The sequence below is a fragment of the Ictidomys tridecemlineatus genome, chromosome 9, assembly GCF_052094955.1.
Source record: "Ictidomys tridecemlineatus isolate mIctTri1 chromosome 9, mIctTri1.hap1, whole genome shotgun sequence".
In the NCBI taxonomy this organism is placed as follows: Eukaryota; Metazoa; Chordata; class Mammalia; order Rodentia; family Sciuridae; genus Ictidomys; species Ictidomys tridecemlineatus.
This window is the reverse complement of record NC_135485.1, coordinates 37,855,767-37,881,433: the sequence shown is the minus strand read 5'-3', so window position 1 is coordinate 37,881,433 and position 25,667 is coordinate 37,855,767. Positions and strand designations below refer to the sequence as shown.

General features: G+C 40.9%; 1 protein-coding gene across 2 annotated transcripts in view; it reads right to left on the bottom strand.

Moving 5' to 3' along the window:
• Positions 1–16,546, bottom strand: part of Spata18 (spermatogenesis associated 18) — a 36,989-nt gene extending 20,443 nt beyond the window's left edge. The window contains exons 1-4 of one of the 2 annotated variants that reach the window (XM_040292425.2): positions 15,882–16,546; positions 3,472–3,577; positions 3,233–3,348; positions 1,670–1,851 (exon numbers count right to left, since the gene is read on the bottom strand). In XM_040292425.2, the coding sequence (XP_040148359.1) occupies positions 1,670–1,851; positions 3,233–3,348; positions 3,472–3,577; positions 15,882–15,968 (491 nt within the window). In that variant the 5' untranslated portion in view covers positions 15,969–16,546. The remainder of the gene's footprint in view (positions 1–1,669; positions 1,852–3,232; positions 3,349–3,471; positions 3,578–15,881) is intronic. The other variant, XM_040292426.2, reaches the window with a different exon arrangement.
• Between the last annotated feature and the right edge of the window lie 9,121 nt (positions 16,547–25,667).

Below are 25,667 nucleotides of genomic sequence, written 5' to 3'. Positions count from 1 at the left end.
CACAGTGGTCCACACCTGAAATCCCAGCGGCTCAGGAGGCTAAGGCAAATAGATCACAAGTTCAAAGCCAGCAATTTAGCGAGACCATAAGCAACTCAGTGAGACCCTATCTCTAAATAAAATATGACAAAAGGACTGAGGATAGCTCAGAGGTTAATCACCCCTGGGTTCAATCCCAGTGCCAAAAATAAAAAAGAACCAGCAAAGTATTGAAATCCTGCTTCACAACTAGAGGGGCTTCAATACTAGAGGGGCTCTTATTCCTGGAAACCTAAGCAGAGAAAGCACAACTCAGGACCCCTCAGCACAAGACACTAGTGCCAAGTCCACTAAGGCTGAGAATACAGTACACAAGCAAAAGATCTTATTTGTAGCACCAGGTGACTATCTAAGCATCCTTTCCCTAGATGCCAATCTAAGGAAGGATAAGGGGAGGGGAAGCTCTATGGGGGGGGGGGGAACTACCTCTGAATAGAAGTTCTCACTATTAACTGAAGTTTTCACAAAAGTGACTATGCTTAACCAGGAAAGACCTAGATGAGGCAAATATAAAGATCAGCTGACATGGGTTGAAATAAATAGAGATTCAGAGAAATCATGTTCCCTGCATGTTACAGCTCAGCTGTACAGTTTGACTTCTGCAGTTGTACTCCTGCTCGCTGACTATGATTCCAAGTGGAAAAATGCACAGGTGCATGTAGAGGCATAAGTACATAGAAAAATGTCTGGAGCCAAATATACCAACATGTTGACACAGGTGAGGTAACAGTTATTTTCATCTTTACATTTTTGGTACTTGTATACATTTGATGAGGAAATTAGTACTACTTTTATAATCAAGTAAAACTAAATCAATAGGGATATCTTCATTTGGGAGAGAAGACTGGACATCTCATGAGAACAATGCAGAGGGCTACAACTATTTCATCACAGACTTAATTGGTTAAAACAGACTTCCTTTCCCTTCCCGGAAGCAATGGAGCGATACTGTGGGAGTGGAAAGACCTTATTAACAGACTTTTGTTAAGTTCTGTCAAAGGCAATTTCATGCATATTTGTCTATCTTCCTCAAGAACAAATCCAAACTTGCAATTTTCTTTGCAGTGATTCCCTGTGCTTGCTACCCTGACTGCCCAGAGCCTGCCTCTGACTTCTGTTGTTGCCTGCCATTAACTTTTTAAAATATATTATTATACCTAAGAATTATTTCAAAAATCTTATTTTTTAAAACTCTAACTCTCTCCCATCAGGCATCAATAGGCCCTGAAAAGAACATTAGTATAGCTGCTTTGTCTTTTATTCTCTTCTTTTTCCTCATTAGCTGATCTTTCATCCTCTTTAACTCTTCCCCTTCTATTATCTTTTTCAAAAAAATCTTTCCTCCCAAGGATAGATTTTTCATCTACAATCTTTACTTATTTATAACTCTGAGCTGATTCTGGACCTGCAGAGGAGGAATAGCTCAGCAGATGGAGGCGAGGGACCAGGGATCACAGACCAGATTGGTATCTTGTCCCCAAACTCAGACATTGACTCCCAACTTGCACAAATCATGTTACTTATTTACAAATGCCCACATTTCACATAAGCCATTATTCTCCTTCAAATTTAAACAGAGTTAAATTGAAAACAATTCTTTTTGAAGATAGATAACTTGCATTCCTCTTACTCGTCTTTAACCTGGTTGAGTTGGTTACGGGTTGAGTTCAAGTCAGAGTCTAGTTGTTGTAGGTCCCGAGGACTACTTGCTCTAAGGTCTCGAGGACTACTCGCTTTAAGGTCCCGGGGACTACTCCTCCCTTTAAGGTCCCGAGGACTACTCCCTTTAAGTCTCTCCCTTTCAAATGTGTCCTGAAAAGATAACAAAAAAATAAAAATTAGTCTGAATACACAAAATGACATAGATTGCAAAACACTGCGCTGAGCAAAAAAAAAAAAAAAAAAAAAGTCAAGACACAGAAGAACACATAATGTGTGCTTCCGTTTGCATCAAGTTCTAGAGCAGACAAAACTGATCTGGAGTCATAGAAACCAGAAGAGTGGTTGCCCTGGAGTGGCACAAGAAACACTCTGGAGTGATGGAAATGCTTCATCTCTCAGTAAGGGATTTGTCAAAACTCACTGACCTGGGATTTCACTGTACATAAATTACACTTTGATTTACAAAAAATAGATTAAAAAATCTTTTAAAGCATCATCCGATGTCTCTACAACCGGATGTAATACCCACAGGGAGTAAAAATTTGAGAAGCATTTAAAAATCCTCAGGGAGAAAAATTACTGAGTGATGACAACTGATAGCTATTAAAGTCTTAACCACACACCACACCTCTGCAAGGGTTTTTTCATGTTTATTGACATTTCATTCTCACAATGACCCCATTATTAGGTCAGTAAAATCATTGTCCTAATTCAGTCAAAGAAGGAAACTGAGACATAAATGTTCAGACCCTACCAAGGGCCATGGGAGCAGGACAGATTTCCTGGCCCTAGATCTCCAAGCAGGGATTCTGTCTAGTTAAGACCCCTGCATTAAAACAGTCTGCTCGAAAGGCTTCAGTTTTAGAAAGGGATTCGTGTTTATCCATTTAAACATTTAAAAGTAAAGCTGGTGATCACTGTGTTTTGAAGATGGTTTGATTGTGTCCTCCAAGGGTGCGTATGTTGGAAGGCTGGTCCCCAGTATGGCAAGGTGAGAGGGGGTGTGGCACCTTAAATGGCTTTTAGGTCATTGAGCACTGTCCGCGGAAGGAACTGATGTAGTTTTTGGAAATGGTTGCTATAAAAGAGCAATCCTGACCTGCTTCTTCACATGCTGGATTCCTGTCTCTATTTGATCTCTATCTCCCACATATGCTCCTGCCATATGTCCCCTCTAGGAGGTGCCTCTAGAGTCAGCATTGTGCTATTTGGACTTTCAGCCTTCAGAACTTAGGAGCTAAATCAAACTCTTTTATTTATATTTTATCCAATCTCAGGTATTGTGTTGTGGTCCTGGAAAACAAACTCATATACTGGTGTTGTATTTACCCAGACATAATGATACTGATGCATGAAGCAAGGCCCATATTCTATTCTAGTCTGGTCTCCAGCTATTGGAATTGACACTCTCCCATGGAAAGCAGTAATCCCAAATTATGACACTCTTTTCCTAAGTTTTCTCATTATCTCAGAAATTTCCGTTGTATGGCATTGTTTCAGGAAGTCAAGGGTCATTCTTTAGCATTCCTACCTGTAGAGAGGGGACCCTGCTGTCAACAGGTTTTCCCATGGAAGCAGCAGTAAAAGAAGCCTCCAGCCAAGGCAAAAGGCGAGACTTGATTGTTTCCACACCATCATTATGTCCTCCTAAGAAAACACGCACAAGGTCAGAGAGAGAAAGCGAAGTGCACACCAGTTCAGTCAGCAAACACCAACAATGGAAAGGGACTAGAAGAGAGAGGGGGACGGGAAAGTATGGGCCTTTCTCACCTTCTTGGGCTGCAATAGTGAGGATTCCAAAGAGCTGTCCCTGCACTCTGGCAACTTGTTCAATGATTTCAAGGCAGTAATTTAGATTCTGATCACATGAGTTTGTCTGTGAAGTCAAAACAGCAGTAATCAGTGTGATTCCTTTACTCTGGAACGTGCTGCAGACAGACAAGGGTCTCTTGATCCAGGGGCTCTGAAATGCTTGCTACGGCAGACACTGCTGGGCAGGCACCAAAATCTGTTCCCCTCCCCCCCACTGGACACACAGTGGGACCATTTGCCCCAGAGTCCCAGGAGTGTGTGTGGCCCTGAGACTGAGTTCAGTTAGTGGTCTGGGAAGTGATGTGTGCCATGATCAGGCATGGCCAAGAAGAAAACCTCCTGAGCAATCTTCTTCTCTCATTCCCATTGGCCAGTCAAATGCAGAAAAGGGCCAGCAGAGAACCCAAGGGCATCAGGGATGGTGGATTCTCAAGATTTGTAAGGCTTCTGACTGAGCACTTGCACCAAACTACTACATAATCAAGAAAGTCATTTTGTGTGTATGTGTGAAACCACTAAGATTTGAGGTTGTTTTTATAGCATCATCCTACTCAGTGGATTCTGCAAAAAGTCCCCTTATAAAATGAACATGCTTTCTGTAGCACAGTGCAAATTGCTAATTTATCTCCTTTAATGGCTCTTGTCCTCTATGTAAATTCAATTTTTATTATACCTGCAAAGAGAACACTAATTCTTACTTTATAATTAACCTTTTTTTATTTGTTCTTTTTATATGTACATGGGAGTGCAGTATATTTTGGCATATCATACATACATGGAGGATAATTCACATTCTTGTGGAATTATCCTCCATGTATGTATGATACCTGATTGGAGTTTCACTGGAAATGTATTCATATATGAACATAGGAAAGTTATATCCGATTTGTTCCACTGTCTTCCCTGTTCTCAAATCCCCTCCCTTCCCTTCATTCCCCTTTGTCTAATCCAAAGTACTTCTATCTTTTCTCTCCTACCCTTATTGTGTGTTAGCATCAGAGAGAACATTCAGCCTTTGGTTTGGGGGGAGATTAACTTATTTCACTTAGCATGATAGCCTCCAAGTCCATCCTTTTGCTGGCAAATGTCATAATTTCATTCTTCTTTATGGTTGAGTAATATTCCATTTTCTTTATCCATTCCCCCATTGAAGGGCACCTACTGAGCTGCTATAAACATTGATGTGGCCTCATCACTATAGTATGCTGATTTTAAGTCCTTTGGGTATATACTGAGGAGTGGGATAACTGGGTCAAATGGTGAGAACACTAATTCTTAACAACAACAACAAAAAAGTGTCTGCATTGAAGATACATTGAAGAATAAGACAAAAAGAGGCACAGGTTGACCAGAGAGAGGGCAAGTAGATAGCTCCCCTGCAGTGGAACAGTAAGTCTCACTACATAGTGAGTGCGAGGTCTACAGAGCCCACCATCTCAGAAAATCAGGGAAGGCTTCTGAGGGGAAGTGAAAACCAGCTCAAGAAGAAATGAGGCAGACTTGGAGAAGAGGTAGTAGGTCCAGTATCTATGGAACTTTCGAAGCAATGAAAACAGAAGACAGGGAGGGGGGATGAGAGCCTTTTAGCTATTATTCTGCTTTGGTCATTCTTTTGTGAGAGTTGACCTTTCACCATTAGCCAAATATCTAATTGAATATACTACTAAAAAGAAGAAGTAAAATTATAAGCAATAAATAAATCACATGGGTGCAAAACTGTATAGATTTATGTGTCACTCAGGTCATGACCCAGCATTGGCACCACAAATCCCAGAACAGGAAGCAAAGCAGATGGAGGATGTAACCAGAATGAAGATAAATGGTAGCTCTAGGCAGAAGTTTAGCAATGAAATTCATTATCTGTACCAACAAGGGAAATGGTCTGGGCAGGATGAAGCCCCCTCTAGGACAGAGACTACTTGTCTATCCCTGTATGCTCAGTCCTGCATTCTGTCCTGTCTATATATTCAAACTCGGCATGCGTTGGATGGATGAGTGAAAATTAGATGACTCACTCCTTGATTTTCATACACACCCCCACAGACCAGGCACTACTAGTGCTTTACTCATCGAATCTCAGTTAATCCCTGCAATCGTACCTTATGCTATTATTATCATTCCAATTTTCAGATGAGAACACTGAGGCACAGAGAGGTTAAGAAGCTTGCTCGAGGCTCTCCTGCTATGAGCTGTCAGAGCTGAGAGCGGAACCCTGGTTCCAGAGCGCATGCTCCTAACTACTGACTTACACTGACATTTTTGTTTTAACCAGTCTTTGGCAGGGAATGGCTGGTGTGACAAAGAGTAAATGGGGAGGACAACCAGGGAAGAGCTCTGTGAGGAGGGCACACTTGATTCACGGATGTGAAGCAAAAGGGAAAGAGCATGCCAGGCGTTGGGCACAGCAAGGCCAAAGGCCCTGAGGCAGGAACACATAGACAACCTGGAGGACTATGAGTAGCTGAGTGTGGCAAAAGAATAGGTCAGAGAGGTTGGCAGGACAGACCCCGGAAGGCCTCATGGGACTGGTGATGAATGGGCATGAAATGGGTGGGTAACTGAGGGGCTTTTGGGTTAATTTCTGTGCCTGGCAACTAGCTCTTGCAGCCCTACTTCCTCCTGTTGTCATTCCTTCTCTTCATCTTGTCCTTCCATCCTCTCCTCTCTAACAGACTGAATTCTTCCTAAAAATGAGCCTGCCTTTCTTTCTTGTGTCTGCATCTATTGTTACTAGTATCCTGAAAACTGAAGGCCCAAACGCTGATGAAGGAACGATTTAACGACACATTATTGACCTGATCAGGATTCTGCACCCCACCACCTGTGCAGCTCTGTCAGTTCTTCCTCGCTGCACCAGCCTAGGCTGTGGTATGCGTCACAATGACACTGAACTTCAGTGGCCTGCTTACAAGACTCTTGCCCTCTGGCTAGACCATGCCATTTGCAAAGAGGATAGAGAATGAGCTGGGGAGTCAAAGGAGACCCCAAGAATCACAGCTCTGCCACCTGCCACAGTTCTCTGTGATCCTCTGAGCCCATTTTCTCTCTTCCACATGGGGACAATAAGGCCTTGCTGAGTGTTAGAAGAACTAAATGGAATCAACACATGCCTAGCTCCTCAGAGACAGGAGGTGTTCAATAATCAGAAGCCATGAGGTGGTTTGCAGCAAGGCAAGGTGTCAGGAATTTAGGGACAGGGCAGGGCTTGGTTCAAATCTGGATTCCTTTCATTAGCTTAATTCCTTTAGATAGAAGCCTCCATTTCCTGATATTTAGGAGGTGGTTAATCCCTCCAGGCACAGAGTTTAGCATAAAGGAAAGACACAGTTAAATTAGAAGCAGGATTGTAGTGTCATTATGATCTGCTCTTAATGCTTTGCCCAGGGCCTGTGCATAATGGGCACCCAGAGGAATGTTTGTCAAATGTGTTTGCATACACAACTTAAATCACAGAATACAATATACTATGTCACAATTCTCCTGTTCCCAAAGACCTGTCACAACATGCCCCAGCTTCTTACACAAAGCACTGCACAGGATATTCAAGCCATAAGAAGGTCACATTATTCTACTAAGATAAATAGAACAAAGACATGAACTCTTTGGAACTCTTATCTCCAAAGCCTAGTCTCTCCAGGTTCATTCCCTCATAAATCATTGAGTCCTATTACATGTTAAGTCCCAGGATTGGCAGTTGCAATGATAAAGTTACATTTAAAAAAGAAAAAGAAGTTGTCTACTATCACTGAGTTCACCAGCGTTGGAAGCGGGATGGAGAATGAGAAGCACGCGGGAGTAAATAACCATTAGAGTAGGTTAGGGCTTTGTGTAGACAGTGGACTGCAGACACAACAAGCTCTGCGAGGGGTCAGGGGAAGAGGGAAGAGCACTTCAAAAAGGAGAAACAGCAAGTATCAAAGATAAGAAGCAGAAACACTAGGGAAAAATGAGTTCAGGGTCCAAAGACCAAATCTGAAAGCTGTGACTTGCCACATGAAGGGTTCTGGGCTTTGTCCTGTCATTGGAAGATCTCTGAGGCAGGCGTGGAAGGGTGATGGGGAAAGACCAGATTTGCTTGGCATTTTACAAAAGTACTTCTGCAGGAGCAGACCACACAAGAGTTTGTGTTAGAGAGCGAGTCTGGAGGAGAGGTAGGCAGATGTAACCATCTGGCCAAGAGATACGGAAGGCTATGGACATAACAAAGGTCTGCTAAAGGTCTTTCCCAGGCCCACGATACACCTGGCTCAGTCAAGGTCCCACTGATTCCAGAATTACCTTGGAGGTCAGGAGGTTTAGAAACAGACAGAGGTAGGAGAGGGCTGAGCCTACATTTGGGTTTGGATAGTTCAGGAGGCCATAAGACCCTCCGATGGAAATGTCTAGTAATAGTATCCTACAATTATTGAGCACTTACTCTTTGCCAGCCAGGCACTGCACACAAAGCTTTATATATACACTGTTTCATCAAATCCTCAAAACAACCTTACAAATTGAATGCCATCAACAACCCGAGTTCACCAATGCAGAAAAACAAAATGAAGTATTTTGAAGAGACGGTGGTTGAACAGGGACCTATACCCATTCCTGCAGCCTCCAGCATTAGAATCTAGCTCTCCCCAGGCGCTTTACCAAAAGCAGATGCAAGATAGGTCTGGAACTCATGTGAAAGGTGGGAGTTGACGATGTGGGCTTGGAAGCCCTCTGCAGATGGGAGAAGGTGGAAGCCACATGCATTGAGGTCACCAGGGAGGTGTGTGGTGGGAAGAGGGCTGAGGGCAGGCTGCAGGGCCATCTTGCTATATCAGAAGTGGGTCGAGGAAGAAGGGCCAGTGAATGAAAAATAAAACAAAAACCGGAAGTAGATGACAATCAGCAAGAAAAATGAAAGAGAACTAGGAAGCCAGGGAAGAAAGTGGCTTTAAGAAGTAGAGGCATAGTTTCTTCTCTGCTTCACTAAGGTACTTATGTTCTCCATCAATCTTTATGGAGGGGCCTGCAGGTGCTAGATGCCAGGGACACAATGATTGAGTGAAATAGTGTTTCACCCTCAAGGAATGCATAGTTTAAGATAAACACAAATAAATGCATGTTATAATAAAACTAAGTCTGGATTTCAGAGTCCAGACTCAAAAGATGTAGTAAGGAGCCAAGAAGATACAGGAAGGCCTTCATCTGGGGAACCTGGGGAGGGGCCACCACACTAGAAATTCTGCTTTCTATGCTCCAGTGTGGGAACTGGGCCTTGGTTATTTTAAGAACTCACCAGATGTGTCCCATGTTCAACCAAGATTGAGCACCACAAAATTAGTGAGTAGTGAAGTCAGTTTAGTGAGCCTCAGTTGACGACTACCAAATCATAAAATAGTAAAATAAAATACATTATAATTAATAAAAGTAAGAATTGTTCGTGTAATTTGTTTTCAGTCATTTAACAATGGTGATATGTTCTGAGACCTGTGTTGTTAGGCAATTTCATCATTGTGGGAAAATCTTAGGGTACACTCACACAAACCTACATAGTCGTGTCAATGCAATCAAGAGTCACGGTAAGTAGGGTGTCTAAGGATGTTGCTGGAATATCACAGCAAACAGTTTTATGGTAAACTGTTTTTATAAGTAGGAGTACACTTATAAAAAGTACAGTAATTTATTATTACTATCAAATGTATTCTATACATAATTGTGTGTGCTACTGAATAATATAGGATAGTTAATAGATCCCAATTAAAGTTTTTTTTTAATGTAAAAGCTCCTCCATAAGATCAACGTGTAGAAATTTTCTAAGCATTGCAGCTAAACCTTTGTCCCAGAATAGCAGTAAAAACAAAAGTGGGGCAGACCCTAAGAGAGGTTACAGGAAAGTTCAAATTCAAGGTCTAAAAAGGGCAGAGCCAATTAGAAAGTCATGGACTAAACCAATACAGTTGGTACTTTTCCAGTGTAATAGATTAGCATAGATTTTTGTCCAAAAGAGTTGGTACTTTTCCAAGGCCTGATTAGCATAGATACTTATCAAGGCCCCTACCCCTATATAAGCCCTTAGACAAGTACATTTGAGTGGCAACCCCTATCAGGTCCCCTCTCCCCTTGCAGGAGTTCTCTTTTCTTTTCACTTGAATAAATCCTACTCCTTTCATTCTTGCCTTCCATTATCATCCATGGATTTCATTCTTCGAATTTGCAAGACAAGGACCCAGAAAGAAATTGGTGGTGAGCTACTGGGGTCTGCTCTGACACTGGAGGCCTAGTCTGCCATTAAAAGCTGCAACACATTACTCAATAGTAGTGGAGAAGAATCCAGCTTTGCCAGCTGCAACCCTCAGAGATCCGATGCCAGCAGGCATCCCCCGCTGTCATTAGCTGCTAACATTAAATGGCTTTCTTGGCTGCAGAGCCCTGCCACTCAAGCAGACCCCACCCACCAGCAGAAGCAGAGAATCAAGTTTTTTTCTCAAACTCTGGTTTCACTGTACTTCCATTCAACTAACAGGGCAATAAGTTTTCTTAACAAGTATCTCCACAAACATGTGATTAATGTGATGTGCTTACCAGATCAATGGGCCATGATATCACTGGGTAGTAGGAATTCTTTGGCTCATTAAGTTGTAGGGGACCACCAGTTGTACCTGCAGTCTATGCAGTTATGTGGCTTTTGACTGTATAAATACAACAGTTTATGTGCGTTATGAGGTGAAATAAAATGCACTGACCACTGTGGTTAAGTTTCTAAAACATAGCCCTAGAGGATAGTGTCTTGCCTGTGTTGAGAACTTCCAGTGTGGGCAAGTAGAGCCATAAAAATGATTCCTTGGAGACCTGAATCAAAGTTGACTGGAAGTAGGCATGCAGAAAGGCAGGAAGATCAATAGGAATATGTCATATTATAGAAGTGAACTTCATCAAGTGGGACACCAAACAAATTCAAGTGACTTTGTGTAGATAAAAAAGTGAGAGGAAATAAAAAGGAGGAAGTTATTCATGAATGTAACCCCACCCTTATTAACATAAAGAAAATGTGTTCTTTTAAACACTCTATACAACAGTTATGGGCTCCCTGCCTCCTTTTGTAAACATGATGACTGTAAAAGCATTCAGCTTTGTTAGAGCAGAATTCTCCATCTTGCATGAAGCTGTTATGCCTGGGAGTTTGCTGATATTATTGTTTGTTTTGCAATGAAGTTCTCTTGAAATCTATCCTGTACACATCCTAGAAGTTCGTTTTCCCACATATGTAAGAAATAATGGAAGCTTAAAATAAGAGGAGCTTGGTATGGGAGGCTGAGGCAGAAGGATTGCAAATTCAAAGCCAGCTTCAGCAACCTAGTGAGGTTTTAAAGCAAAAACATTTTAAAAGGGGTTGGGGATGTGACTTGGTGGTTAAGCACCTCTGGGTTCAATCTCTGGTACCAAAGGTGTGGGGAGGTGGATAGGAGCTCAAGGGGGAAAGGGGGAGGTATTTGAGAACTATTTATCAGGCAGAATCCTCAGGGATTAAATGAACCCATTTGTGAAGTGGGATGGAGAAGGAGGGGCCAGGATTCTGACTTGGTCAACTAAGGGGATTATGACATCACTACCCAGCCAGGGGCAGTGAATAGTCCTATTGGACTTATTTATTCTCCTTAAATATTAAACTTGAAATACTTACATTAAAAAGTTTGTATCAGGAGAAAATAAGTCAAATTAAAAAAGCTGACAGCCTCTGTTAAAAAGTAAAACGGTCTGCCTTAGTCCCTCATCAATTTATTTTGTAATAAGTTGATCATTAGAAACATGACAGAAAAGGCAGCGCCAATTCAATATGCTGCGTGCTTTCTCACATTTCTTTACAATTAGATTGGGGCCACATAACTATAGTCATGTTCTATAAAATGTGACTATAATCACATGTGGCATAATGTGCTGTTTCAGTCAACCATAGGCGACTTACAAGATGGTGGTCCCATGGGATTAAACAGCCTAGTAACCTATTGTGTTTGCACAATCACAAAAATCACCTAGTCAGGCATTTCTCAGAACGTATCTGCATCATCAAATGTTGCTTGGCCGCATCTCTGGCTAAGGGATGACAAATAAAGGTGGTGTGCATCACTTACGAATGGTGCAAGTTTCCACTGCTCTTCTCTGAAGCCCCTTGAGGTCACATAATAGGATGCTGTCACCTCTAGGCAGAGGGTGCTGAAGCTAAGCCAGTGATGGAGCTGTCTCTGAACTTCAGGGGAAGCCACGTTTTAAAAACATAACCCTCAGAGACCTGCCATCAGACCACATGAAAGAAGAAGGAAAAATCTCTCTTCTACTTGGACACTGAGATTTGGGGGGCTATTCATCACTGAGGCGTGGTCTGGCCAGGAAACAGATAAGCATCTTAAATTGAAGAAAACGTTTCTCTAGAAATTTACTAATCAGATTGACTCCTCAAGAATGTAGAAGTATGTCTCCCAAAGAGGAGGGTGAAGGCAGGCAGGGAGTATGTTTGTACAGACCATAGCAACGGACAACAACCTTTGTACTAGGAATCCAGTATATTTTGGCATAGATCTCTTATTTCAACCACAAAGTTTATTCTAAACCAAATAGAAGGCAAATCTCAAATAATATCTCCTTTTTATATGTGGATGTTTAATAATGCTCTTTCCCCCTCTTTCTGTAGATGTCTATCACACAAACGAGACTAATGTGGATGGAAGTCTTGTATTTCCAGTCCTTTCCTACAGCTCCACTCACACATTAAATAATGCAAGATTTCTAGACTGTACTGTCTTGTCTATTATTTTACTTTAAAAAATCTCATCAATCCTATCTTGGGTTGGGATTACCAAAGGTACAGTTAAGTATTACATTTGCTGCTATAATAGGGGAAATTTTTTGAAATAAATCTCAGAGCATCTAACACAGCTTAACTCCCTAGTCCAAAGGGATCCGAAGGAAAACAAAAGCATCTCAGAGGGAGGAGAGTTTCCATCCAGAGCTGACTTACCCCAGGAGCTGCTAACTTGGTAAGGGAATTTCTCTTCTCATACTAACATTTCCATGAAGTAATTAGGGAATTGGAATTTAGTTCTGCATAGAAGGTGATTTCAGATTTTTGCAGTTTGTTAATAAAACGTTCAGATGTTACACGATAAATTGGGGGTATTTGGGCGCTATACTCTTGCAGTATCCCTAAGGACCATTCTTGGAATGATCTTGTTCACTAAATGTGCTAAGCAAGTTTATGAGAGGTTGATTCATACAATGTCTTGCCTAAAGTATTACCCAACCCCATCTACTTTCCCTAGAGTTTTGAATTTCTCCACCATGGGACAATGACAACATTTCCTAAATATGACCCAAATTTCTCTCTTCCTGCATTACACTTTTAGCTTCTCCCTAGGGCGCTTTATCATCTGACCCCAACTCTCCTCCTACTTAGCCTCACCTCGCTTCCATCCTGTTTTGAACCAATCACAGCACACACACCCCATTGTCAGCTTCTTCAGTTTTCCCTGCCTCTGTATATGCTGTCTCCACTCCTTCCTCCTCTTCATCAGATGGAGGTTCATTCTTAAGATGCAGCTCACTGGGCTGGGTTGTAGAATGATAGAGCACTTGCCTAGCACTCGGAGATAGACAGCTTGCCTAGTGCATGTGAGGCACTAGGTTCAATCCTCAGAACCACATAAAAAATAAATAAATAAAAATAAAGGTATTGTGTTCACAAAAAAAGATGCAGTTCATATTGTTATTACCAGCAACCAGCATTAATAAGCACACCACAAGCTCTGAAAAAAATATTTATAAAGGTACACTGTAAAAATTGTAAATAGTATGTAACCCACTGAGTAACCATTTTTAATCACCATTTGTTGAATATTAGGCTTTTGATAACTGGTTCAGTTCTTGGTGAACAAGAAGGAATTCTCTAGGACCTATCACCATAAAGGCTCACTCAACTACAAAGGAAGAAAACAACTTCCAAAAGTCACATGGTTCAAACTCAGCTGTCCATGAACTTCAGGGGAAGTCAAATTTTAAAGGCATAAACCTCAAACATTTAAAATGGGGCTTACTCGAAGGCAATACAACCACAGTGACTAAAAGAAAATGAGTCAGAAATGTTTGCTGTTGTTTTTAGTATTTGCTTCTCTTAAGGAGGTTGAAAAATACCCCTTTTCTGCAAATATTTTTAAAATAAGCAAGTAGACTGGGCACGATGTCACACACCTGTAATCCCAGCAGCTTGGGAAGCTGAGACAGGAGGATCGAAAGTTCAAAGCCAGCCTCAGTAACAGTAAGGCCCTAAGCAACTCAGTGAGGCCCTGAAGGAGATCTGTGTGTGGGGTGTGGGAGAAGCTAAATTCAATTTTAGGCTGATTTGAGTTCAACATGACAATAGTACTCACCATTTAAAATGTCCATGGGCAATCAAAGAAGCGAGAGCTCAGATGAGAACAAGCCCCAAACACAGATACGCAATTCATCAGCACATGAGTAAGAGATGAAATGAATAGTGTGGCAATTGAGGCCAGAGTTTCCACAACAAAGCAGATTTCAGGAGGACTTTTATAAGAAGCCAATATTCTATCATCAAATCCACGCACTGTTCAAATCTCATTAATCCCTACTTCCACTCTGGCTCCCTGTAATCCACCCCACCTTGCCCCCCATCCCCAAAATAGAATTCAGAATGCTGGAAACATCCCTCATTCGGGGTCTGTCTGCCTTAAATAGGAGGTTCCCCTCTTACATAGCAAGTAGAGCCATCAGGCAGAAAAAAAGGCTTTGAATAGAACTTGCCAAATAACCCAGGGGCAGTTTACTTAATGTGTCTGGGTTAGGGTGCTTGATCTGTACCATGGAAAGCATTGGACTAGATATATAAAGTTCCATTCCTCATCTCACAATTGTTTTTTGTTGTTGTTGTTTGTATGTTTGTTTTTTTTTTTCATTTAGATCAGATTCTTTCTGAGCTCTGCCTTCTCAGGAGTCCCTTGGGCTTCTGGTTCACCCTTCAATCAGGGCTTCTGAAGTGGAGGGTGGCTCAGAGAACAACTAGAGCTTTTCCTTCTAGTGTCTAGTAGGTTCTCTTTGCTCCCTTTTAAAGAACCAGCACTGGACATTCCTTCACCAAGAATTCAGGAAAAATAAAAATCACCTTTGTTTTTTTTAATCACAAAGGACCTGGGTTCTCTCCACCACTTTTTAAAGTAACTGCTTGCTACCTAGTCTCAGAAAATTGAGAGTAACAAATCCTAGTGTATGTATTTACCTTTTTTTTTATTATTATTGCCCTGTGGCCTTAACTCTGAAATTTTAAAAAGCATTTTTTTTCACAGTGCTTAACACAAATGGCACTAGCATTTGGTGGAACAAATTAAATTATTGTTTTAGAAATATCCTGTAAGTACTCAGAAGTGCCATTGTGTGTTACAGTTTTCTGTCTTGGTAGCAAACTTTCTCTGTTCTCTTAAAATCATTTCAACTAGCTTCCCCTCACCACTCTAAAGACTGAATTCACAGGGACCAGCAGATTTCCAAACCATTCTTTACCCTCTACTTAAATTCCAGTTAGCATCTTTTTTCTGCCTGATGGCTCTACTTGCTATGTAAGAGGGGAACCTCCTATTTAAGGCATACAGACCCCGAATGCGAGGTGTTTCCAGCACTCTGAATTCTATTTTGGGGATGGGGGGCAAGGTGGGGTGGATTACAGGGAGCCAGAGTGGAAGTAGGGATTAATGAGATTTGAACAGTGCGTGGATTTGATGATAGAATATTGGCTTCTTACAAAAGCCCTCCTGAAATCTGCTTTGTTGTGGAAACTCTGGCCTCAATTGCCACATTAATCAGCACGCAAATGTTACCTGGTGTCCGTTTCTCTAATTTCTGAGCAATGACTCCTAGGTATATATTTATAAAAAGTCATTCTGGTGCGTCTGGATACCTTCAGAGTGGGAGACTTGCGAAAAAGGCAGGAGAGTGTACTAAAACACAATTCGGGTTGGGGTGGAGGGCAACGTGGATTCCACTGGCTGGGGGCGAACAGGAGAGGATCAAGCAGGACCTGGCACTGATTTTCCAGTTGCTAAGGTCGCCGGCGTCCTTGGTTACCGCTCTAGGTGAGGCGCTCCGCCAACAGCCCGGTCGCCGCGGAATCCCGCGCTCTGCAGGAAGCGCCACCCCAGCGCCTCCACCAAATGGCACCAGGACACATTCCCTTCCTTCCCGCCATCCCAGCCCAAGGCCCAGGTTCCCGTTAGGAGTCACAAACTCGGGGGACTTTGCAAAGCGATCTCACCGACGCCTGTCCCCGAAAAGCCCCGCGGGGACGGTGCGGGGATCTACCGCGGGGCGAGTCCCGGGGGCCTCCCACCCCGACTCACGTTGTACTCTTTCGCCCAGGAGTCTATCCTGTCCTGCAACCGTCGTAAAGTTTCGTTGGAGACCAGCCTCCTCAGGTTTTCCGCCATCGCTGGCTTTTTCTACGCGGCTCGGCTATGGGAGACAGACGTGGAGGGGCGGAAGCAGGGGCCTCCGCAGGACCGCCGCGTGGTGTAGCGGGAGGGTTGATATCTTCCAGGGGGGCTCAGATAGCAGCTGGTGTTTCCATCCTCCCCTTCGGGTCGGACCGGGCAGGGTTCGGGATGCCAGGGGGGGGTGCCCTGGGCCGCAGCTGTCGCGCCTCATCCGCTGCCCGGCGCGCCCTCCTGGTTCCCCCGCCGCCGCCCGCGAGCCCCAGCCATTTATGTACCCCGGCGATTATTAAACAAACCTTGACGTGGGCGGGCGGCTGCCAGGGACGCCGCGTCGGGGCAACGCTCTTGCCACCCCGCCCCGCCCTGCGGCGCCCGGCCTCTGGACTCACCCTCTATGCGCCACGCCGCTGCTCCTGAGGCAGCTTCTCCTCCTGCTCCTGCTTTCGGTGCAGTGGGGCGAGGGCGAGGAGGGCCAAAGCCACCCGGATTCGGGATCGGGCGGGAACTGGAAGGCTCCGAGATCCGAACCGAAGCGGTGCGACCCCTCGATGGGTCCGGACCGATGGCAGTGCTGACTGGGGTGGCACGCAGGCAGGCAGCCGGCGGCCTAGAACCCTCCTCCGCAAGCCAAGCAAAAGTTAACCCGCCATGAACTTTTTTTTTTTTTTTTTTTTTTTTTTTTGACTCTAGGGATATCACTTCTTTGGCCCTTGCTTTATTCTTTCTCCTCTCAAACCTTTCTTGCATCTGCAGCCTCCCGGGATTTGCCTGTAGGAAACTCGCTGGAACTAAAACTTCTATCTTTTGCTTTATTTTTTTAGCCCACAGGGTGGGTGTCCAAGTTGATGGCACTAGGAGGTTCACAAATTAGAACTGATCCCTCAGGTTTGGATAGGATTTGGTAGTATGTGCGAGCATATTCGATTGTGCCATTAAAGCTTCATTTAATTCTGAATTCCTTAAATGAGACTTTGTAGAAAGTTCCCACCGCGATCTGTCACTATTTCAAAAGAATGCATTCAACCACAGTTGAGTTGTAGTTTGAACTATTAAATTAAATCATTTCAACCATTAACATGTTAGAAGCAATCTCTTGTTTTATATACCATCAAATGATGTGCTGATTGCAAATCACCTGTTCATTAAATCATGGAGGTGAAGCTAACAACTTTAAACTCGGTTTCATTTATTTAGGTACTTGAGAGGAAATTGAACATTGTGTATATCAGATTACCATAAAATTCAGAATTTGCACCACCTCTTGTTTTTATTCCTTTTAATTGCAGTGGTTTTAATGTTCAATAATGAAAATGAAAGGTTCGTTTCTGGAGTCTGCATTTCTGCTAGTTTTTGTACACCACAAAATTGGGTGTGTCACAAAATGTTAGTGTGTCACAGTAGAAAAATTACTAAAGTAAAAAGAAAAAATCCTATTCATTAAACATCTCCTTCCTAAAATGTGGGAGCAGGGGAGAAGGAAAGGAATGGAGGAAAAACAGATTTCTTAATTTGGAACCAATTGCACATTCCAATAGGTAACAGGAATCTGAGCAGTCCTGCTTACTTATAATAAAAAAAATGAACCGGGACAGTTGTTTATGACAAATTAGAGGCTAAATCCTTTTTCCTTGCTCTGAGCACTTTAATTAGCCTGTAATCCTTGTTTCATCATCTGTAAAAATACAATAGTTCTTACTTCATAGAGTTATTATGAGCCCAAATAAGATAATTCATGTAAAGTACTCAGCATAGAGTTTGGCAGTGCTCAAAAAATTCTACGATTGGTATTACTAGGAATTTTGATCACAGTATTATATTAAATAAAACTAGGTTGAAATTATCCAAATTTCTAATAACAGGATGATGTTTGAGTAGATCATTCAATGAAATATTGTATAAAAAAGTCTTATTTAAGAGGAACATTTAATATCTAGAAATTCTCACTATATAATATTAAGTGAAAAGCAGGATATTACATTATATATTGTGTTAAATTATATAATACAAAAACAAGGTGTTAGCTCCTTTATAGTTTTCCAATTTTCCAAACTTTTACCATGAATATCAATTGCTACTATGAATATTTATCAGAAAAAGTTAGCAAAAACTTTACCATTCCTGGAAAAATGTTAGCCAAAATATGAATGGTTAAGCTGGTGATTTAGAACAGAATATGACTTCACCAAATGTCCTTGTTACTAATTTAATTATTAGACTTACAGTGACTTAAGATAGAACGATATTTTGATATCACCAAATATGCTACCTGATGCCATTTATCTCCTCATATGCTGTAGTCCACAACTAGACTCAAAATCCTCAAGATACTTAAAGCCTGAAGACTTGCAGTACTTAAAGCCTGCAGTACATCTTGGTTACCCTGGAACTCAGGAGCACACATTGTACATAAAAGGACCTTTGTGTTTATTGATAACAGAAATGGGCCTTCCATTCAATGACTCAAAATAAGGGGAATGAATGTTCCACAAACTGTTCATCCACACTACTTCCTAAAAAAAAAGTATCTGAGATGGCTTACAGTGAAAGACTTGTAGAAAATATCAGTTAGAAGTTTTTTAAAGGAAAAAGCAAATATTCCCTAAATTTGGGTGAAAGACTGAATCTCATTTCATATCCATTCAATTAAGCCCAGGCAGAAAGAAAAATGAATTTTATGATTATGATTATTTGATTCTTAAAGTACATGTCTCTTCTTCGAATGGAAACATTTTCCTGGTACCAATTCTAAAATATGTTTATCTTTTAAAAAACATTATAGAACAATATAGTTGAAAGGTGCTTTAGTAATCATTTTTAAGAAAATATAGAGCCAAGCCAGGCAGGTTTGTAATCCCAGCGACTCATGAGGCTGAATCAGGAAGATTGCAAATTCAAAGCATCAGGAACTGAGTGAGGCCTTAGGTAACTTAACAAGCCTGTGTCTCTAAATAAAAAATCAAAAGGGCTGGGAATATGGCGTAGTAGTTTAGTGCCACAGGTCAATAATCAATTTGATTATTTTAGGATATATGTATATTATACAGGTACTATTATATATATATATATTATACACAACTATTATATATATATTTATATATATATAAATAGAACTATTTTATATATATATAAATAGAACTATTTATATATATATATATATAAATAGAACTATTTTATATATATATAAATAGAACTATTATATATATATATATATATATATATATATATATATATATAACTTCCATGCCCATAGCGGATTTCTAAGTGCCCTTAATGATGCTCCCCTCTGAACAGTTTTCAGTGGGCACTGAATAGCAATCAATTTAAGAGAAAGCAAGATCTCAGAATGCAAATATCTGAAGTTGCTGGTTACAAAAGAGCCCATGTGCTTTGAATTATAAGAATGCATTCAACCTTGGAAATTACATCTCACCACCACTGCCTCGGATGCTGGACATGGAACCATGGCACCTAAAGTTTGCCCTGCTAGGTTTCCATCTTGCTTTGGTCTCATCGCTTCTTTCTATGCCTTTATTCTTCTTTTTTGGAATGGGAACATTTACTCTGTGCCATCGTATATTGGATGTATGTAACTTGATTTTGATTTTTACAGGGGCTCACAGCCACAAGTTTGCCTTGAGTCTTGGAGGAGACTTTGGACTTGAGCTATGCAGGAACTGTTCAGTCTATGAGAACTCTTGGAAAAATACTAAATACATTGCACTGTAAGTACTAAATACATTTGCACTGTAAGATGGAAATGAGTTTGGGGGGGCCAAGGGGGAAATGTTATGGTTTGTATCTTGGATGTCCCCCAAAAAGCTCATGTATTAGGTAATTCAAGAATGCTCAGAAGAGAAATGATTAGATTATGAAAGCTGTAACCTCCACTGGTAGATTAATCTATTAATGGATTAATCATTTGAATGGATTACTGGGTGATAACTTTATGCAGCTGGAACATGACTGGAAGAAGTAGGTCAGCTGGGGTATGGCTTGGGTTATACTGTCCCATGGCTCTTCCCTGTCTCTCTGCTTTCCTGATACCATAGCTGAGCATCTTTCCTTTCCAACGCCCTTCCACCTACCTCACTCTGGTCCAGAGCAATGGAGTTGGCTGACCATAAACTCTGAAACCATGAGCCCAAAATAAATTTTTTCCCTCTATTTTGTTTTTATCAGGTATTTTGGTAACAGTGACCCAAAGTTAGCTAACAGAAACAAATTTAGAACATGGACACCGTTGCTTTATTTTACACTCTATTTGTGAATTAATGACTTTATATGTTATTAACCACTATGAGTCACATTTCTTTCATCTATAAAATGAAAAGCATGGACTAGATGAGTTCTAAGATCTCTTGTAGTCCTGACATTCTTTAATGCTATTTTAACTTTTTATATGATCAGGATCGAACACACCTTGCCCCTCATTTTCATTTTTGGTTCACAGTTTAGTTTGGACGCAGTCTTGATTCTGAGTTTTTGCTAATCACCAAAAGTTGAGCATTGTTTATGAGTACAAGTTATTTCACAAGCTTGCTGGAATAACATTCCTAACCTCTAGTAAACGAGGAATTTCTCTATGTTGCACTTTTAATAAATTTAGGCCTAGCTCCACTGACAAATTTCCTAACCCCCCAACCCCCAGAGCTCTTCACTCTTCTTCATACTTTCTCTAACTTTTAGACATTGTCACATTACATTATACTTATTTGTCTGCCTTCTCTAAAAGCCTGTGTGTTTCTTGAAGGAAAGGGCAAAGGCTTACTCAGCACAGCCACTGGCTTATGAGAAAGGAAGGAAGGGGAGGAAGAAGGGAGAGAGAAAGGAAGGCAGGAGATGATTGGCTGAATTATATCTGATGTCATAATCCCACTGAGGTAGAAAAAATTTACCAGACAGTTATTCATTCTTAAGCTGTCATAATTCTACCTCACAGCCAGGAATCATTTGTTCTAGAGAAGTATAATGTGTCAAATATTTACCTGGCAAAGACTTTCTGAAAGTCCTTAATTTTGTCTACTCTGAATTTTATTTGCATCAATCATCTGGATGTATTTTTCATTTGAGATGTTAAGAAGCCAACAAAAGATTAACCGGATCCACTCAATGAAATGAGGGCTCAGCATATGTAGTTGACACAACACTGAACATAAATATATGCTATAAACCACGAGGGTATACAGTGGATACCTTACATCCTGATTCTTCCTTACTAAGGACAGTGGCACACCTTTAGCCAGTGTGGCCATAAGAATAGTCTGTGTTCTGATCCTCTTCTATGTGTGCTGGGCTATTCTTGTCCTACTGCCGTCTGGGTTAGGATCTTGTTTCTTTGGATCAGGGCCTGTATTGTTAGCTAAAAGAAAATCATCTGGCTGTAGCTGACCCAATTGCATGACATTGTTTTTAAATACCGTGTTTATTGGTGGTACGCTAAGGCACTTTTCACTCAGAAGGACCAAATTCTTATAGGCAGAAAACATTTCTTTGTTTCCTTAGCGTTCTCTAACCTGAGTGCTTTGTGTTCTCATTTCAGGAGCTTCATTTTTGTCCTTTTTATTTCTTTGCCAGATTGGAGGAAAAGTGAAGCAGGGGAAAGTCTCGTTCATTGGGAGGAAGAACTAATTGAAGAGAGTCTGAACTGAAGGCAGCTTCTCCCACTGGGCAAAAGCAAAGATGCTGTGTCCTGTGTGATCCCAATACCAAGAAGCATTTTCTGCTCAAAGCAGCACATCAGAATTTTCCTGCATAATTAAATCATGCCCACTATTGCCTAAACTACAAAAACAAGAGGGAAAACTTCATGTATCACATGGTCTCACCATAGCACCCAAATAAACTACAAAACATTTACAGAAAATACAGAGTAAAGAGGGAAAATTAAAAGCAAGGTAGGTGTAGTGTGATATTTACACCCCTCCTATCTCAATCTAGGTTTTCATTGTAGCACAAAAAAGGCTATCACTGTCCTTGATATTTGGGGCTCAGCTAGCCATATCAGTGGCAAACATAAAGCTCCATGAAATGGAGTATGTGAAGTATGAGCTCAGGATACATTAAGTTATTGCAGAGGAGCATAGGTCCATGGCTCACCCACTAAGCATCTCAGGAGAGTGACATGGGACAGCGTGACAGCCATCTCTAGAATGAGGGCCGTTGGAATAGAAACTTTTCCGCACATTTAATGAACATTTACAGGATTTCTACTGTGATACAACTACCCGACTTAAGTATGAGGCAAAATTAAACTGAGTTCCTGGTCCCTAAGGTGTCATATCATTCAAGAGAAAACTACCACAACCATAGTTCACTGTGACAAGTTATAAAATTCTATGAAAACAATGACTTCCCTTACGGTCTTTCCTGTTCTATTGAAGAAAGAATCAGGGAAAGTTATGGAAGAAGGTGACATTTAGGGCCAGTTCTGAAAGGATGGAGAAGAGTTCACCATAAAGACGAGAGAAAGTGGAAATCGGAGGAACAGTAGAAAAGAGGCGTGTGACTGAATGGAGAGTCAGGGAATGAGGAATCCTCACCAGTGTGACACAGAAGAATCAAGGAACAAGAGACAAGGCCAGGATAATAACCTGTTATTTTGACTAAATATATTAGACTAAAAAAACCTAATTTTTATTTCATAGGCAGTGGGGAAGCAGCCAAGGTTATAAACAAAACTTATAGGATTAGATCTTTTTTATATCACATTGGAGGTCCTAGAGGTTAAGTTTGGAAGAGGTGAGACTGGACCCAGGAAGAGCACTTAGGAAACAGAGAGATGAGGAATGATGAGGTCCTCCCCTGGGGTATTGTATGATAAGTGTTAGAATGGACACATGCCAAAAATATTTGTTACCCATTAAAAAATTAACCCAGTATTCATTCATCAAAGTTAATTAGTATGCATTATATATTGGTTCCTAATATGTTCAAGACTTAGAGTGACATGGAAGTGATAACACATTACCCTTGCTTTGTAAGTAACTCACAGTCTAGTCAAGACCAAACTAGGGCAGGAAAAGCAAAATAACAGGTTAGTATGTTAAGAATCAAATGGGTATCATGTATCATAGTGAATGGGTACAATAAGTTAAAAAGAGAAAGCAACAAGGATTGGCTGTAGTTGTCTGGAAGAGGTAGAATTGATAAAGATGGGTAGAATTTGAAGAGGTATAAATTCACAGATAAGTAAGACAGATGGGTAAGTAAATTACCACATAGTGTGATTCATAATAGAGATGTACTTGAGGATCACAGGGAAGAGAATGGATATCAAGTTTGTGATAAGGAGAAAGATTAAGAAAGGTTTGCTAGAAAGGAATCCTTTCAGCTGGGTTTCAGTGGAGAAGTAAAACAGCTCGATAAAAAAGAGAAAGATCCACAAAGGGATAGACACAGGGACATTAGAGCCTCAATATGTTTAGGCATATGTGTGTGACTACCAAATATTACATGATTGAAATTAAGGATGAGTTTTTGGGAAAGGCAGGAAATGAGGCTAAAAGAGGTAGACAGGATTTGGCAAGTAATAGCCCTAATGTGCTAATACAAAGAGTATAAATATTATTATGGAAGGACTTGGGGTGAGTGTTTAAGCTTAAGGAGGAGGAGAGACATGATTCAATTTGTATTTTAGAAAGATCACTCTAGAAATAGCACAGAATGACTTTGAGGTGTATGACTGGAGTGGTGTCACTAAGAGAATATAAGAAAAGCAGAATAAGGGGAAAGATTTATGAATTTCAATTTTGGATGTGTTGACCTTGATTAAGGATTATCTTGAAGTATGTATTTATTAGTGCCTATGGCTACTATGACAAATTACAACAAAACTTGGTGACTTCAAACAGAAATTATTTTCTCTTAGTTCTGGAGGCTAGAAAGTAGAAGTCAGCAATGTTGATTGCTTCTAGAGGCTCTGAGGGAGGAACTTTCTTTTCTCCTTTCTTTTCTCTTTAGCTGCTGGTGGCTGATGACAGTTCTTAGAGTTCCTAGCCCACTAGTCAGATTGCTCCAATCTCTCTGCCTGTGTCTTTCCATCATATCCTTTGTGTATACCCTGTCCTCTCCAAAGATATGGGAGAAGGCCATACCTCTAAATCCAAGGTCATGGGCCCATACCTCTAAAACCAAGGTCATCTTTTTTCGCTCTGCAGTGCCAGGGATTGAACCCAGGGCTTTGTGTATATTCCATAAGCACTCTACCTCACAGCTACAACCCTAGCATGGGTAATCTTATCTAGAGATCCTTAACTTAGTCTGTGTCTCAAGCCATTCAAGATGCTATGATAGAACACCACAGACTGAGTGGCTTATTAAACAAGAGAAATTTTATTTCACACAGTTCTGGATTTGGGGCAGACTAAGATCAAGGTTTGGAGTCTGATGACAGCACATTTTTTAAATTCATAAATGGAAACTTATCAATATGTTCTCACATAGTGGAAGGAACATATGAAGAATCCTGGGCATAATATATAAGGGCATTAATCTCATTCATGAAGGTTTGAATTGGTTCCCCAAATTTTACGTGTTGGAAACAATCTCCAAGACAATAGTGTTGAGAAGTATGACCTGTAAAATGAGTAGGCCATGAGAGTTTGGCTTCAGAAAGGATTAAGGATTATCTTGTGAAATTAAGTTATCTCAGGGGTAGACTCCTTGTGAAAGGATAAGGATGGCCCCTTTCTTCTCTTGCCCCCTTGCCTTTCTCACCTTTTGCCATCCTATGGTGGATGTGGGATGATGCAGCAAAAAGGTCATCATCATATACAGCCCCTCAACCTTGGACTTCCCAACATCCAGAAACATAAGAAATAAATCCCAGGTATTCTGTTATAGCAATAAGAAATGGAACAAGACATCTCCCAAAAGCCCCGTTACTTCCCAACGTTCCACTTCCCAGTGCTATCGTATTTGGGCTTAGGATTTAAACATGAATTTGGTATTGGCAGAGGCACACAAATATTCAGCTTATAGCAAAAACCCTATTTTCACAAAGATCACAAAAATACTGAGGGTTTTATGTCTTGGATATTACTTTTTTGAGAGACATGCAACCCACTACAAAGTGAATGAGAGGATAAATATATTCGTAGTCTGCTTCATACTGGGGAGTATGGGCTGTAGAGCTCTGCTTTGTGCTTCCAAATTTAATAACATACAATAGGAAATACAGAACGAAAGGCCATGTTGTTTGACAGAAACAGTAAAGATTTGAGTAAGATGAACATGAGTTCAATTTTAGCTCTTTCTTCGTTGAAAACTTGGTCAGTCATTTAACTTCTACAAGCCTTGATTTCCTCACTTGAAATATAGGGACCTATCTCATAAGACTGCTGTGAGAATTATAGAGACATTAACAGGCACACAGTGGTCTCTAAATACCATTATGTCAAATAAAAAAGTTTGAAGATAATATACTTGATATTGCTTATGTTAAAGTTGTGATTGTATAAATGAGTTGGATCTCTTCATAAAGGACAGAGATTGGCATCAAGGACAATAGTGAGACAACCTATCAGAGACAAAGATCAACAATGAAGAATCCAAGAGAGGGTAATCTCCAGATAGCCAAAGGAACATTTGGCTTCAGGAAAATTTGTTGTAAGGGAGGTATCTGTTATCAGAACCCAAGTGGGAGCAACCTTGGCAAAATCAAGGCAACACTTTCTAGTCTTAAAACTGGAATCT